General features: G+C 43.7%; 1 protein-coding gene across 5 annotated transcripts; it reads left to right on the plus strand.

The window, feature by feature from the left end:
- The first annotated feature begins 844 nt into the window (after nt 1-844).
- Nucleotides 845-12992, plus strand: trib2 (tribbles pseudokinase 2). Of its 5 annotated transcripts, XM_023973799.2 has the most exons (5): nt 2128-2215; nt 5734-5838; nt 6562-6644; nt 6810-7102; nt 10672-12992. In XM_023973799.2, the coding sequence occupies exons 4-5, from the start codon at nt 6948-6950 to the stop codon at nt 11144-11146; spliced, it is 630 nt and encodes a 209-aa protein (XP_023829567.1). In that variant the 5' UTR covers nt 2128-2215; nt 5734-5838; nt 6562-6644; nt 6810-6947; the 3' UTR covers nt 11147-12992. The 5 variants fall into 5 exon arrangements, with proteins under 5 accessions (XP_023829566.1, XP_023829570.1, XP_023829567.1 ...); XM_023973801.2 differs by lacking the exon at nt 6562-6644; XM_023973798.2 differs by lacking the exons at nt 5734-5838; nt 6562-6644 and having other exon boundaries at nt 845-2215.
- Nucleotides 12993-13887: the final 895 nt, after the last annotated feature.

Below are 13887 nucleotides of genomic sequence, written 5' to 3' on the forward strand. Positions count from 1 at the left end.
TCACTCCAGAGAACGCGTTTCTACTGCTCCAGACTTCAATGGCAGCGAGCTTTACACCACTCCAGCCGACGCTTGGCATTGCGCATGGTGATCTTAGGCTTGTGTGCAGCTGCTCGGCCGTGGAAACCCATTTCATGAAGCTCCTGACGAACAGTTATTGGGCTGACGCTGCTTCCAGAGACAGTTTGGAACTCGGTAGTGAGTAACCCGAGGACAGATGATTTTTATACGCTACGCGCTTCAGCTCTCGGCGGTCCCGTTCTTGTGTGGCCTACCACTTCGTGGCTGAGCCATTGTTGCTCCTAGACGTTTCCACTTCACAATAACAGCACTTACAGTTGACTGTGGCAGCTCTAGCAGGGCAGACATTTTACACACTGACTTGTTGGAAAGGTAGCATCCTACGATGGTGCAACGTTGAAAGTCACTGACCTCTTCAGTAAGGCCATCCTACTGCCAATGTTTGTCTATGGAGATTTCATGGRTGTGTGCTCGATTTTATACCCCTGTCAGTGACGTGTGTGGCTGAACTAGCCGAATCCACTCATTTGAATGGGTGTCAACATACTTTTGTATATATAGTGTATCTCTATGGATGGCATTTGTAGAGGGAAATGCATATGCAGCATATATGGTAGGCTACAGTAGCCTGCCTTACCACACTCCCATGCCGTGGGTAGGCTACATTTAAATTCCTGGGGTGTACATGCAGCTCACATGACTGCTGCATATTACTGTAGACATTGTGTCAAGATCGGCAGGAAAACCAATGGGGTTCCTCTCTGTATGTGTGTGTGTGTGACGTAAGGGAGGCGGGTCGGAGGCAGGTCTGCGTGTATGTGTGTGAGCGAAAGAGCGTGTGTGGAAGCCTATCCGCCAGGCTGTCGGCTCCTGCACTGAGGCACGGTGTGTGTTGCGCGGCTGACCTCGCATTGAATGGACTAGATTTTCCCAGCCACGTAAGTACACACCACGGCCGGAAAGGATGTCTTGCTGAATCAAGGGAAAGGCCTGGGAAAGTCGGCCATCCCTTAATTCCAGCAGCTGAAACAGTCGACGACAGTAACTTCGGTTTTTAAAATTCGTCGCAAAGGACATCCACTTCCGAACACAACAAAGGGCTACGAATTCTGGATGGTTTTCTCTCCATATTTGGTCGATGGCAATCCCCGAAGCTCGCTGCATTTGTGGAACGAACAAGGCCCATCTGACACTGGCCTGGTAGCTATGAAGCAATAGCATTGCTTTTGCTATCAATAATTAATGTTGATTTTATATATAGCCTACGGTAGCTTGCAACGTCGGTGCGATTTTAACCGCGGTTACTTTGTATGGTCTCAGTCTGCAAGCTATTAGACGGATACATTGTTTCTATTTTCTGAAACGTGTCATGTAATTCAATTAATCTGCGGGATAGTTTTATGCTAAATATTCAATATAGCACTCCAATCGTCATTACAAAGCTGACATTCGGTAGGATTTGAGTGTTTCGTTTGTAGCAAATCGGCATTGCTGTCTCTCGCACTCTGAAAGCGTTCATGCTCAAATGCAGCACTCTCTCTTCTGCAAAGGGCTGCCGTGCGTTATGGGGCAGTGAACAATGATCTTGTTTTAGTCCTACAGCTGGGTAGATAAAGACCACATATTGCAAAAAAATATCTTCGAATTGCCTCTTTCTTTGCATGTATTGCATACGAGCCCTCCAGCTGTACATATATAGCTTGACATAGCCTAGTCTACGTACTACAGTGTAATAGGTGCCCTTGCAAAGGTAGCACAAAATATTATCTAGATTTATATTTTTTTAAACGGCAGCTACAAAGTATTGGGCCACAACAACCAATCTATTGACTCAAGTTTACATCCCAAAGAAGTGCTGCTACACATCCCTGCCTTCGAAGAGAAGAAAACCCCCGATAGTTTGGAAGTATTTCAGGGAATCCTGATGAACATACAAAGATCAAATCCCATCAACATCTCGCGTTATGGGAGATCACGGCACAAAGCAACCGAATTCGAGGAGTTATCTTGCTTGAGGACAACAGAATCCAGCCAGAGTTTCAGTCCTAACCTAGGATCCCCTAGCCCCCCTGAAACACCAGATTCCTCCCACTGTATCTCCTGCATCGGGAACTACCTGCTCCTCGAGCCATTGGAGGGGGACCACGTTTTCAGAGCCGCCCACCTGCACACCGGTGAAGAGCTTGTATGTAAGGTGGGTATTCGAGCTATAAGAGTTGTATGGGCCCTTGGGTTGATTGACGGTCGCGTTAGTCATAGAGAGATTGCAGCAGATATGGGCCTATATTGTAGCAAACGTCATGCAAATTCCGATCATCTCGAGGAGATCACACTAGCCTAACCATAAAACACCATATTTGGTCAATCCACCAGAGTCATATGGAAGTTGAATGTAGAATAGAATTATAGCACTATAATAAACCTGAACTTGCTCACAATGCAGCCATCTATTTTAGATATACATATATATAAATATACAGTAGTTACATGTTTATAGCTGTAGGGCAGGCCTAGCTGGTTGCCTTTTTTAATGCAAATTACCCACGGACTGTCCAATAGGGCATGCACAATTAAACAATGCACTGTATAGATAAATACCCGGTGTTGGCGCGAAATTTGTCTCCTGATATTTTATGCATGAATTGGAAATACAGAAAAGTGAATGGAGTGCAAAGCAGGCAGACAAGCAGGCAGCTCAGCTCGCGCGTGTCTCGAGAGCTATGTGGGTCCGGTTGCATGATGTAACGTCGACAAAGCAGTTAGTAACTGCTCTCACAAACTAATAGCCCGTGTAGCACTACCCAGTCCTTTGTTCCTCATTGTTAAAAAATGAATATGAGGTTTTCCCTCATTCTCTTGCGCATGCAGCCAGGTCTCATAGACTAGACGTAATATAGTAAATTAAAATCTGGGAAACTGAAATTAGTAACAAATGTTACGTTTGGTATGGTTACATAAGACAGATGGTTACTTATGGCAAAACCTACAGTAGGGGGGTTGGTAGGGCGTGTAACGCAAATGTCTAGCCATCCAAAGGTTGCGAGTTTGAATCTCATCAGTGACAAATTTAGCATGGTGGTGCAGCAGTGTAAGGCACTCAGTGCTAGAGGCAACACTACAGATGCTGGTTCGATTTCAGGCAGTATCACAACTGGCTGTGGTTGGTAGTCCCATAGGGTGCGCGCACAATTGGTCCAGTGTCGTCCGGGTTAGGGTTTGGTCGGGGTAGGCCGTCATTGTAAAAAGGAATTTGTTCATAACTGGCTTGCCTAGTTAACCTCACTAGGGTATGTGGGACGGTAGCGTCCCACCTCGTCAACAGCCAGTGAAACTGCAGGGCGCCAAATTCAAAACAACAGAAATCCCATTATAAAAATTCCTCAAACATACAAGTACTTTACACCATTTTAAAGATACACTTGTTGTAAATCCAGCCACAGTGTCCGATTTCAAAAAGGCTTTACGACGAAAGCACACCAAACGATTATGTTAGGTCAGAGCCAAGTCACAGAAAAACACAGCCATTTTTCCAGCCAAAGAGAGGAGTCACAAAAAGCAGAAATGGAGATAAAATTAATCACTAACCTTTGATGATCTTCATCAGATGACACTCATAGGACTTCATGTTACACAATACATGTATGTTTTGTTCGGTAAAGTTCATATTTATATCCAAAAATCTGAGTTTACATTGGTGCGTTATGTTCAGTAGTTCCAAAACATCCGGTGATTTTGCAGAGAGCCACATCAATTTACAGAAATACTCATAATAAACATTGCTAAAAGATACAACTGTTATGCATGGAATTTTACATCCACTTCTCCTTAATGCAACCGCTGTCAGATTTCAAAAAAACTTTATGGAAAAAGCACACCATGCAATCAGCGCTCAGAGCCCAAACAACCCAAACAGATATTTATTTTATTTTATTTTTATTTTACCGTTATTTTACCAGGTAAGTTGACTGAGAACACGTTCTCATTTGCAGCAACGACCTGGGGAATAGTTACAGGGGAGAGGAGGGGGATGAATGAGCCAATTGTAAACTGGGGATTATTAGGTGACCGTGATGGTTGAGGGCCAGATTGGGAATTTAGCCAGGACACCGGGGTTAACACCCCTACTCTTACGATAAGTGCCATGGGATCTTTAATGACCTCAGAGAGTCAGGACACCCGTTTAACGTCCCATCCGAAAGACGGCACCCTACACAGAGCAGTGTCCCCAATCACTGCCCTGGGGCATTGGGATCTTTGTTTAGACCAGAGGAAAGAGTGCCTCCTACTGGCCCTCCAACACCACTTCCAGCAGCACCTGGTCTCCCATCCAGGGACTGACCAGGACCAACCCTGCTTAGCTTCAGAAGCAAGCCAGCAGTGGTATGCAGGGTGGTATGCTGCTGGCCATCCGCCATGTTGTGTAGTCAACAGAAGTCAGAAATAGCATTATAAATATTCTCTTACCTTTGATGATCTCCATCAGAATGCACTCCCAGGAATCCCAGTTCCACAATAAATGTTTGTTCTGTTCGATAATGTCCATCATTTATGTCCAAATACCTCCTTTTTGTTAGCGCGTTTAGCCCAGTAATCAAAATTCATGAGGCGCGATCACTAGGTGCAGACGAAATGTCAAAAATTCCGCTACAGTCCGTAGAAACATGTCAAACGATGTATAGAATCAATCTTTAGGATGTTTTTAACATAAATCTTCAATAATGTTCCAACTGGAGAATTCCTTTGTCTTCAGAAATGCAATGGAACGCAAGCTAACTATCACGTGAACGCGCCTGGTCAGCTCGTGGCTCTCTGGCAGACCTCTGACTCAATCCCCTCTCATTCACCCCCACTTTACAGTAGAAGCATCAAACAAGGTTCTACAGACTGTTGACATCTAGTGGAAGCCGTAGGAAGTGCAATATGACCCTATAGACACTGTGTATTCGATAGGCAAAGAGTTGAAAACTACAAACCTCAGATTTCCCACTTCCTGGTTGGATTTTTTCTCAGGTTTTTGCCTGCCATATGAGTTCTGTTATACTCACAGATATCATTCAAACGGTTTTAGAAACTTCAGAGTGTTTTCTATACACATCTACTAATTATATGCATACTCAAACTTTTATGGCTGAGTAGCAGGCAGTTTAATTTGGGCACGCTTTTCATCCAAAATTCCCAATGCTGCCCCCTACCCTAGAGAAGTTAAATCAAGGTTAAATAAATAAAAAAAATAAAAAATTAGCAACTACTTACTACTTTGCAACTACTTAGCATGTAGCTAACCCTAACCTTAACCCTGTTAGCTAATGCTAATGTTAGCCACCTAGCTAGAATTTGTAACATATCATGAGTTTAGCAAATGCTCAACATATTGTACGTTTTGCAAATTCGTAACATATAATACGAGTTGTAATTCATAACATAGCATAGAAAACGGGTGATGGACATCCACAAATGAATACATACCATACGAAACATACAGTACCATACTAAAATGGAAACACTTATTTACTTACATAATAATACGAAATGCTCTGAGACCAGGTTGGCACATAGCACAGAGCTCCGCTTTTCTTTACTACCAAAATGACCCACCATTTCCCACGGTAAATGGGTGTATAATATAATCATGTTTCAGTTTTTCTAGTGCAATATGAATATAATATATATGAATGTAGTTAAATCTCCAACTTGTTGTTGTTTTTCTCATAGGACACACATCACCAGAGGTTCTGAAAGATCCGATATGTGGTCGACTTGTCGGATAGGACTTCAATTTGTGCATAGGGCAACCTTTTGGCCTTTGTTTCCACCTCTGTACAGTACATTATTGACTTAACTGTAAATCGACATGAATGTAAATACCCTTACGGTACCTCTTCACATGAAATTCCACTGTTTCCACCACTGTAAAGTACATTATTGACTTAACTGTATATTAGGATTATTGGCGCATTGGATACATGTACCCTTTGGTACATTCAAATGATTAACCTTAAATAAGGTCATCAACCTGACCTGATTAATAGGAAAAATAGTTAGTCTAAAAGCACACAGGCCCCATCGGAGCACAGTCCTAGAATGATAAGTATGGCCTTTGGCACTGTAACTGCCACCGCCAGCGAGCTATATTTATACACCTGACCTCCATTTTTACTGAATGTTGCCAAGCAACATCAAAGATCAATTTGTAATCTCAGAATTGACAGTTTACTGCCTAGGCGTATTAGTAGAACCCAGCTACAATTGTAGACCTTGAGAAGCACACACACACTGCGGGGTGAGCCAGAGCCTGCTGTTTTCTAACCATTTATCGACTTTGAGTCGAGAGGCTCATTCACCTGGGCCTGCACTTGCTGAAAGTCAAGGTGGAGAACTGAGGGAGAGGGGTTACTATGGAAACCGGGGGAGCCTGTAGCATATGCAAGGAGGGCGACAGCGCCAATGTTGCCAGAATGTTCACGTTCAGATATAAATGTATGCATGCAGAATATGGAATGGTTACCCTGTAGTTCTATGTGTCTACCTTTCTATCTGCAGCAGCAATCTAAATGTTGCACCCCATGGAAAGAACCTTGGTCTGAAGGTTCTGGAGCCCTGGGGGCGTAGGCATATTCATTAAGGTGAAACATTGGAGAAATATAGAGCTTACCCCGGTTCTCTATTCTACAATCACATCTGTTCTAGTCTACACAATGTGCTGAGCAATGACTGTCATCTCCATTGAATACTAAACTCCTTCCCTCTCTTTCTCCCCGCCCACCCCCTCTCCCTGCTCCCTCGCCCAGGTGTTTGAGATAGGCCGTTACCAGGAGTCCCTGGCAGCCTACTTCGCCCTGGGCAGACATGAGCACATCAACCAGGTGGTGGAGATCCTGCTGGGGGAGCAGCGGGCCTACGTCTTCTTCGAGAGGAGCCACGGAGACATGCACTCCTTCGTCCGCACCTGCAAGAAGCTACGCGAGGACGAGGCCGCCAGACTCTTCCGTCAGATAGCCTCGGCTGTGGCGCATTGCCATGACAACGGCGTGGTCCTCCGGGACCTCAAGCTGAGGAAGTTTGTCTTCAGGAACGAGGACAGGTGAGGAAGGGGACAGGGTGAGGAGGGGTGATGGATGGGAGGGGAAGAAAGGAATGAGTCTCTCACCTTATGCTCTTTGTAAATAGATATGAGTGTACATAACCCTACAGTAACTCTTTACATGAAGTTACACTGTGTAGTAGCACTGTAATTACTACAGTAAAATATTGTTGTAACATAGTTACGGAGTTGAGTAGTTTATATTTAGATCAGAGGTTACCATATTGAAGGTACCCAATATAACTAGGAGTACACACACACGAATGTGACTTGGCGACAACCAGGGTGACTGCTGGATACAGTTCAGGGCCCATGCCAGCTAGCCAAACTGCTGTTAAACTGGTGGACAGTGACAGCAGAGATGCCAGGATTAGATTTGTCTGACAGATGTTCAATTAGGGTGGGATTTACCATNGGGGGGGGGGCTCTTTGTAAATCGATGTGAATGTAAATAATCCTGCGGTAACTCTTAACATGAAGTTCCACTGTGTGTTAACACTGTAATTACTACAGTAACAATGTAGTTGTTACATAATAATGGAGTTGAGCAGTTTCTATTTAGATCAGAGGTCGCCATATTGGAGGTACGCAATATAAATAGGAGCACACACACATGTTTGGGGACAAGCAGGGAGACTGGATACAGTCTAGACCCCCGGCCAGCTAGCTGGTTAACAGTGAAGCAGAGATGCCAGGAGTTGCTTTGTCTGACAGATGTTCAATTACATTGGGATTTACCATGTAAGGCTGTGGCACAGAGTAATGAATCGGTTCTACACCGACATCAGCTAGTGCAGGCTGTAGTATATACTGACCCCTGGTGGTGGGCTGTCCACATTTATCACTATAGTGATCCAGGAGAACAGTGATAAAAAAACATATTCTAATGCTGCTTTTTTAACTGACTGTCGAAGCAAGCATGTGTTGTTCCTGGCACTGACTGGATATCCTCTATCTGAATGCCCCAGCCCAGACACACACTGAACTCAAGTCTGCTTTGTGTCTTCTCCTCCAATGGTTGAGGTTACATTGGGCGAAGTGTAAGCTGATCCTAGATCTGTTTAGGACCTCATTCTGCTCCAACCTGACAGTGGAGTAGAGGCCCTTTATCTATGTGAATGTGTGACTGCGTCACCCTCTGGCTCTGCTCATTGAAAAGGGAAGCTGAGCCACACTCATTTCATAGCAGTCTAACGACCTTGGCTGCCATGGCATGACCAATCATGTGACAGGGTGGGATGTGAAACCCTCCGCTGAATGATTGATGGGGGCAGAGCTTGGTTCAAGAGGGTGACGAGAGACACTGGGGTGGGGACTGGGGGTGCATCTAATTCTAAGTGGCTTCCTTCCTCTACTCCTGTCCTTGTATCCTCTCCTACATCTGGACTGATCGGAAAACACAAGCTAGCACGAGATGAAAACAAAACAAAAAGAAATCGAAGCAGTACAGCGGTAGGCTACTGGGAATCTGCTTTCGCCTATCCAGCTCTTTCAAATTAGTGCAGATGAAGGAAAGGAGATGAGGAGACCGGAGAGGACGCCACTTCAGACTATTCAGAGTCACCCTGGCCAAAAGCCAAGTCCCAGAGCTTTTGTGGCAGGCCAGAGAAGGGAGAGAGGAAGAGAGAGAGAGATAGGTGTCCCAGTAAGTTGATATGGCCACAGTATTTGCAGCGTGTGGTGACAGACTGGGAAACCTGCTTATGTCATCATGGTTGAGTTCAACACTCACTGTCCCCTGGGAATGGTTATAGGCCATACTTGCTGGGATTCAAGATCAGCCAGGGGATATCTAGAACCCAACCTACAAGCACTGTCCTTACTGTACCAGACAGTGACCTCTTAACCCAGCAACGTGTTTCAATGTATTTTTAACATCTTTATGGGGGTCATGCTTAACATGAGATGCTATGTAAGCATTCTAATGGCTGCCTAGAGTGTTTGCTGGTATGTATGTTGTAGGTAGCTCTTTTAGTGACATTTACAAATGGGCTGCTTATAAAGGTTATTATCGGACCCATTGAGGTAATGCATTGGTTGCATACTCTCACCTACCTGAAATCAAGCTCCTAGAACAAAAGAAATCTGAACAAGTGAGGCGGAACGGTACAAAATCCCGCAATTAACACAAAGTCAAGCCTAAGCCCAAATCAGTGGAGGTGTGTGTTTGAGCACTTGTGCATGTGAGTGGAAGATATTTTTGGAATATGCATTAGCCACTGCTGCAGCTCTGCTCTTCTCCTTAATTAACCTTTTACTGCAGTGGGCTAAATCAGTGTCACACAGAGTGTTTCTTGGTAGTCCTAAACAAATCTACTTTGAAACCAAAGTATACACCTTACACACATGGTTATGGACTTTAAAAAAAGAAGACATCTGTACCCAGTGGTGGAAAAAGTACCAAATTGTCCAAAATGTTTATTAATTATGAAATTATTAATTATGAAAAGGCTACAATGGATGAAGTGTTCAGTTCTCCCGGAATATGTGTGTGTGCATCTCTAAGAGCCCACTTCCACGCAAACAGATGGAGCCACTTTAGGTGGAGCCTCACAAGTGTCCCTTTCTCATCTGTGTATGGGGTCTGTATACCGTGAACCACTCCAGAGTCCTCATCAGTCGTGATGCCTCTGAACAAGCCTTCATTATGATCTTAGAGAACCATGGCTGTGAGGGTCTGCTTTGAAAAGAGACGAGGCTTAATGGTTCTCTGTTTTAAATGTAAAAAATACACTGAGGATGATAAAAACATTTGAGGGTTGATTCCCGTTATCTATTTTTTTTTTCTGTTGGTGGATCAGCTTAATATTGCGGAAAGAATGTTGCTTCCATCAATGTAATTGTCTGCATCTTTCCAATCGCCCATATTCTTTTTGTAAATATATCCATACAACGCATGCATACATAAACACATATATACATACACATACCTATATAGACATACATACTTTTTTAAAGAATATACCTTTATTATTATTCCCTGCAAACCCTACCACCGGTCCCCCAATTGGAGTAAACTAATAAACACTTCTGCTTTTACCTTCAATTTATACATCTTATACCCATTTTACAAACTCTTCTTACCACATGCTTGCTCAAGGCCTCTGAACTGAAGTCGCCCATAATGGCGATTCTTGGACTGGAGAGGTCTATTGAATCAGCCGGGCTATAAATAGGCTGATGCATGCTGGCTGGCTGGGCGCGCTGCTCTTATCTCTGTGAATGGAAATGTCAGATGTAAGCCCCAGGCATTATGTGCTCTGCGTGATTTAATGTCCAAAGCTATGGATCGGCGATGTCCATCACAGTGAATTACATTGCGATCCCACTAGAGGAGGGCAACTGCCTACAGTGATCAAGAACTGTGTGGCAGAGGCATTTCTATACTCACAATGTACTTTTGATTTTATGGACCAATTACATTTAAATGAGAAAATGCGTCATTGTCCATCGGTTATATAAAAGGTCAGATATGATTCTTATCAGAATCTATTTTGTGTTCATCCTCCTGTGGAATGAGGACTCTGGGCATTAATAGTTGTTTGTTGTCTGTTCTTGTCTCCCTCCAGGAGCCTTGTGAAGCTGGAGAGCCTAGAAGACACCTACATCCTGGAGGGCCATGACGACTCTCTGTCAGACAAACATGGCTGCCCCGCCTACGTCAGCCCCGAGATCCTCAACGCCAGCGGCAGCTACTCGGGCAAGGCGGCCGATGTCTGGTCCCTGGGCGTCATGCTCTACACCATCCTGGTGGGCCGCTACCCCTTCCACGATGTAGAACCCGGCTCCCTGTTCAGTAAGATCCGCCGGGGCCACTTCAGCATCCCAGAGACCCTGACGCCCAAGGCCAAGTGTCTGATCCGGAGTATCCTCCGCCGGGAGCCTGCAGAGCGTCTCACGTCCCGGGAGATCCTGGAGCACCCCTGGTTCTTATCCTCCGGGGCAGCAGGTGGCGCTGTGGTCCAGGGGAGAGGGGAGCGGGAGCAGGAGCAGACTGTGCCCGAGGTGAACATGGAGGAGGAGCTGGATCAGTTCTTCAGCTGAGCAGACAGGAAACAGGAAGCACAAAGGGAGGACTACCCCACAACGCGGAACAAATGCGACACGCTCGGAAAGAGCCTAACGGTAGATTAGTTGTTTAGCAGGTGAAACATTGTCACTCACAGAAAAGGTGTTTCCATCTTTTTTTCTTTCCATTCCATGGAAAACCAACCTCGAGGCGGAGCCGGGTGGTGAATGGCTCACAAACATCACGGTGTCGGGACTTCTGTTAAGAGGAGTTGCCGCCACTAGACATGCAAGTCGCAAACAATGTAGCAAACATAATCTTTTTTTTTCTTTTCGTAGTGCTTTTAAAAGTAGATACATACGACATGTTGTGACGCTACAGCAAGCACGAAGGGACACAAGACCTCAGCCAAGGAGAACAAGACACATGTCAGTCAGTCAAACTGCTACTACACTCCTCTGAGTTTTCACACGACCAGGTATAAATTGCCCACTAACCACAGATCTAAGGTCAGATAACCCAACCCTCAAACCTAAACCATTATTAGGAGGATTAAAACAATATCTGACCCTGGACCAGTGATTAGGGCCAACTTCTACCTACTCCGTTCGAACAATCATCAGGACAGATGACCTCAGTTTTTGGTTGCTCACTCATTGTTTGTCTCTCATTACCTAACATGACCTTTGATCCTAGGTTATAAAGCTCTTACTGACATAGAAGACGGACAGTCGCTCAATTATTGTACGTACCCGTCTTCAGAAACCTGTGTGCTTCATCATCTTTTTCTGTGTAGCCTTATTCCTCTTCCCCACTTATTGTGTGCATTTCTTTAATAAAACTATGTTCCACCACCATTCATTTATCATTAATTAATAAGGCTAGGTTTTAAGTCTGATATCACCTTGTTGTATTAAGCTATCCCATTCAGTTGTTACTGCTGCTTTGATATCTTCTCCTTAACCTTCATTTGTAACCTCTCTCTCTCTCGTTAAGCCTTCACCAGTTGCATAATGCACTTGATTTGTTTAGGCTCAGTGAACGATCGTTTTCACCTCTCTAGATGCGCTTTCTCTATTTAAGTTTAGCTTTTCATTTGTAGGAACGGAAAACGTTACGTTTTATTTAAATTGTAACATCAACTATATAAATATAAATATATATTTAAAAAAACATTGCAGGGTTTTTCGTTTCTTTTTCAGAGATTCCTTTTACATGTATGTATTGTAGGCAATATTTTGGACACAGGACAGGTGCGATGGGAAAAAGGCTGTCCGAAGTTTTTAGAAAAAACAATTKAACTTTTGTGCCAGTATTTCTGTGCCCCCACCACCCATGCCGACTTCAGTCGCCCTTAATATATTTTATTTTGAACTTGAAACCAATTATTAAAAGATACTATCACAGTAACATGTTCTGCAGTAGCCCATGTTGATTTTCTTCTGCCTGCGTAGGTCCTGTGAAACTGTCCTGTTCTGAATGGGTATCAGTGGACATGTTTTGTCGTATCTCAATGTTACTTGAATTTGTGTTTTTATTAACTAGTCCTCGGCATGTGCCCTATGAATGCTATCGCCTGCCTAGCAGGGTGAAACAAAACAAGCTTGTTTTTATAAAAGTAAAAACACAAGTGAACATTTTATCAGAAATTTGCTATTTTGAGTCGCTTTTAAAACTGACTATTGCTTTTACTTTGTTTCGTAGAATGAGCTGCCCATATTTGCATTTAGTGCTGATTTGGTGCTAATGTTCAAGGAGTCTTTTTGTTTTGGAGGGGAGTGGTGCATGGTGGGAATTCTGCCTCGGATGTTCTGATTGTAAAATGTAACAGATTTTTGGTGTTTTGTCCAAATTTATTCAGTAAATAAATTGTGAACTGCACATTGGGTTTGATTCTTCTCTCAGCACATCATAGATATTGTATCTTCATGACATTAGGCCTCTGTATATTGTTACTCAAGCCACCCTGATGGTTATTACAAAGTGCTTTATARCGGGGATTGCGTCGTGTCTAAACACTAGCTCAGGCCACAGTGATGTAACCGCTGCGTTTTCCTGGAGTACATTACAGTATGAACACTTTAGACATCTTTGGGTGAAGAGCACCTAAACACATTACAGAATGTCWCAATGCTTAAGTGCTGAGCTCACAGTGTTAAATTAACAGATATAGTATTACACCAATTAAGCGTAGTGTATTTGACCACACACAATGTTGATACTTTCCACCTGTTAGACTAAACATTAGGCTAGTTCACTTCAGATACTCTGCAAATGCAGATAGTATCCACCTGTTACACACAACAGACTTGAGCAGAAAGTAGTAGTATTTTGTAGTTTATTTGAAAATACCAACTTTTCAAATACTCAATGTAGTCCAATATAGTTTTTATAGTTTCAACTAAAAGGCATCTACAGTGCATTCGGAAAGTATGCAGACCCCTTGACTTTTTCGATAGTTTGTTACGTTACAGCTGTAACGGCAATCTAGCTCTTCCTCCTCCTCGGACGAGGAGAGGCGAGAAGGATCGGAGGACCAATGTGCAACGTGGTAAGTTTCCATGATTTAATGAACATGAAAACAAGACACTATACAAAATAACAAACAAACTAACCGTCACAGTCCCGTGTGGCACAAACACTGACACAGAAAACAACCACCCACAAATCCCCAACACAAAACAAGCCACCTATATATGATTCTCAATCAGGGACAACGATTGACAGCTGCCTCTGATTGAGAACCATATTAGGCTGAACACAGAAACAGACAAAC

This window comes from Salvelinus sp. IW2-2015, linkage group LG28 (assembly GCF_002910315.2).
Source record: "Salvelinus sp. IW2-2015 linkage group LG28, ASM291031v2, whole genome shotgun sequence".
Lineage (NCBI taxonomy): Eukaryota > Metazoa > Chordata > Actinopteri > Salmoniformes > Salmonidae > Salvelinus > Salvelinus sp. IW2-2015.

Coding starts and splice junctions, on each gene's coding strand:
- trib2 (XM_023973798.2), top strand. CDS start 1,946: ATGAACATACAAAGATCAAATCCCATCAACATCTCGCGTTATGGGAGA. Junction 2,216..6,809: donor GTGAAGAGCTTGTATGTAAG/GTGGGTATTCGA, acceptor TCCCTCGCCCAG/GTGTTTGAGATAGGCCGTTA. Junction 7,103..10,671: donor GTCTTCAGGAACGAGGACAG/GTGAGGAAGGGG, acceptor GTCTCCCTCCAG/GAGCCTTGTGAAGCTGGAGA.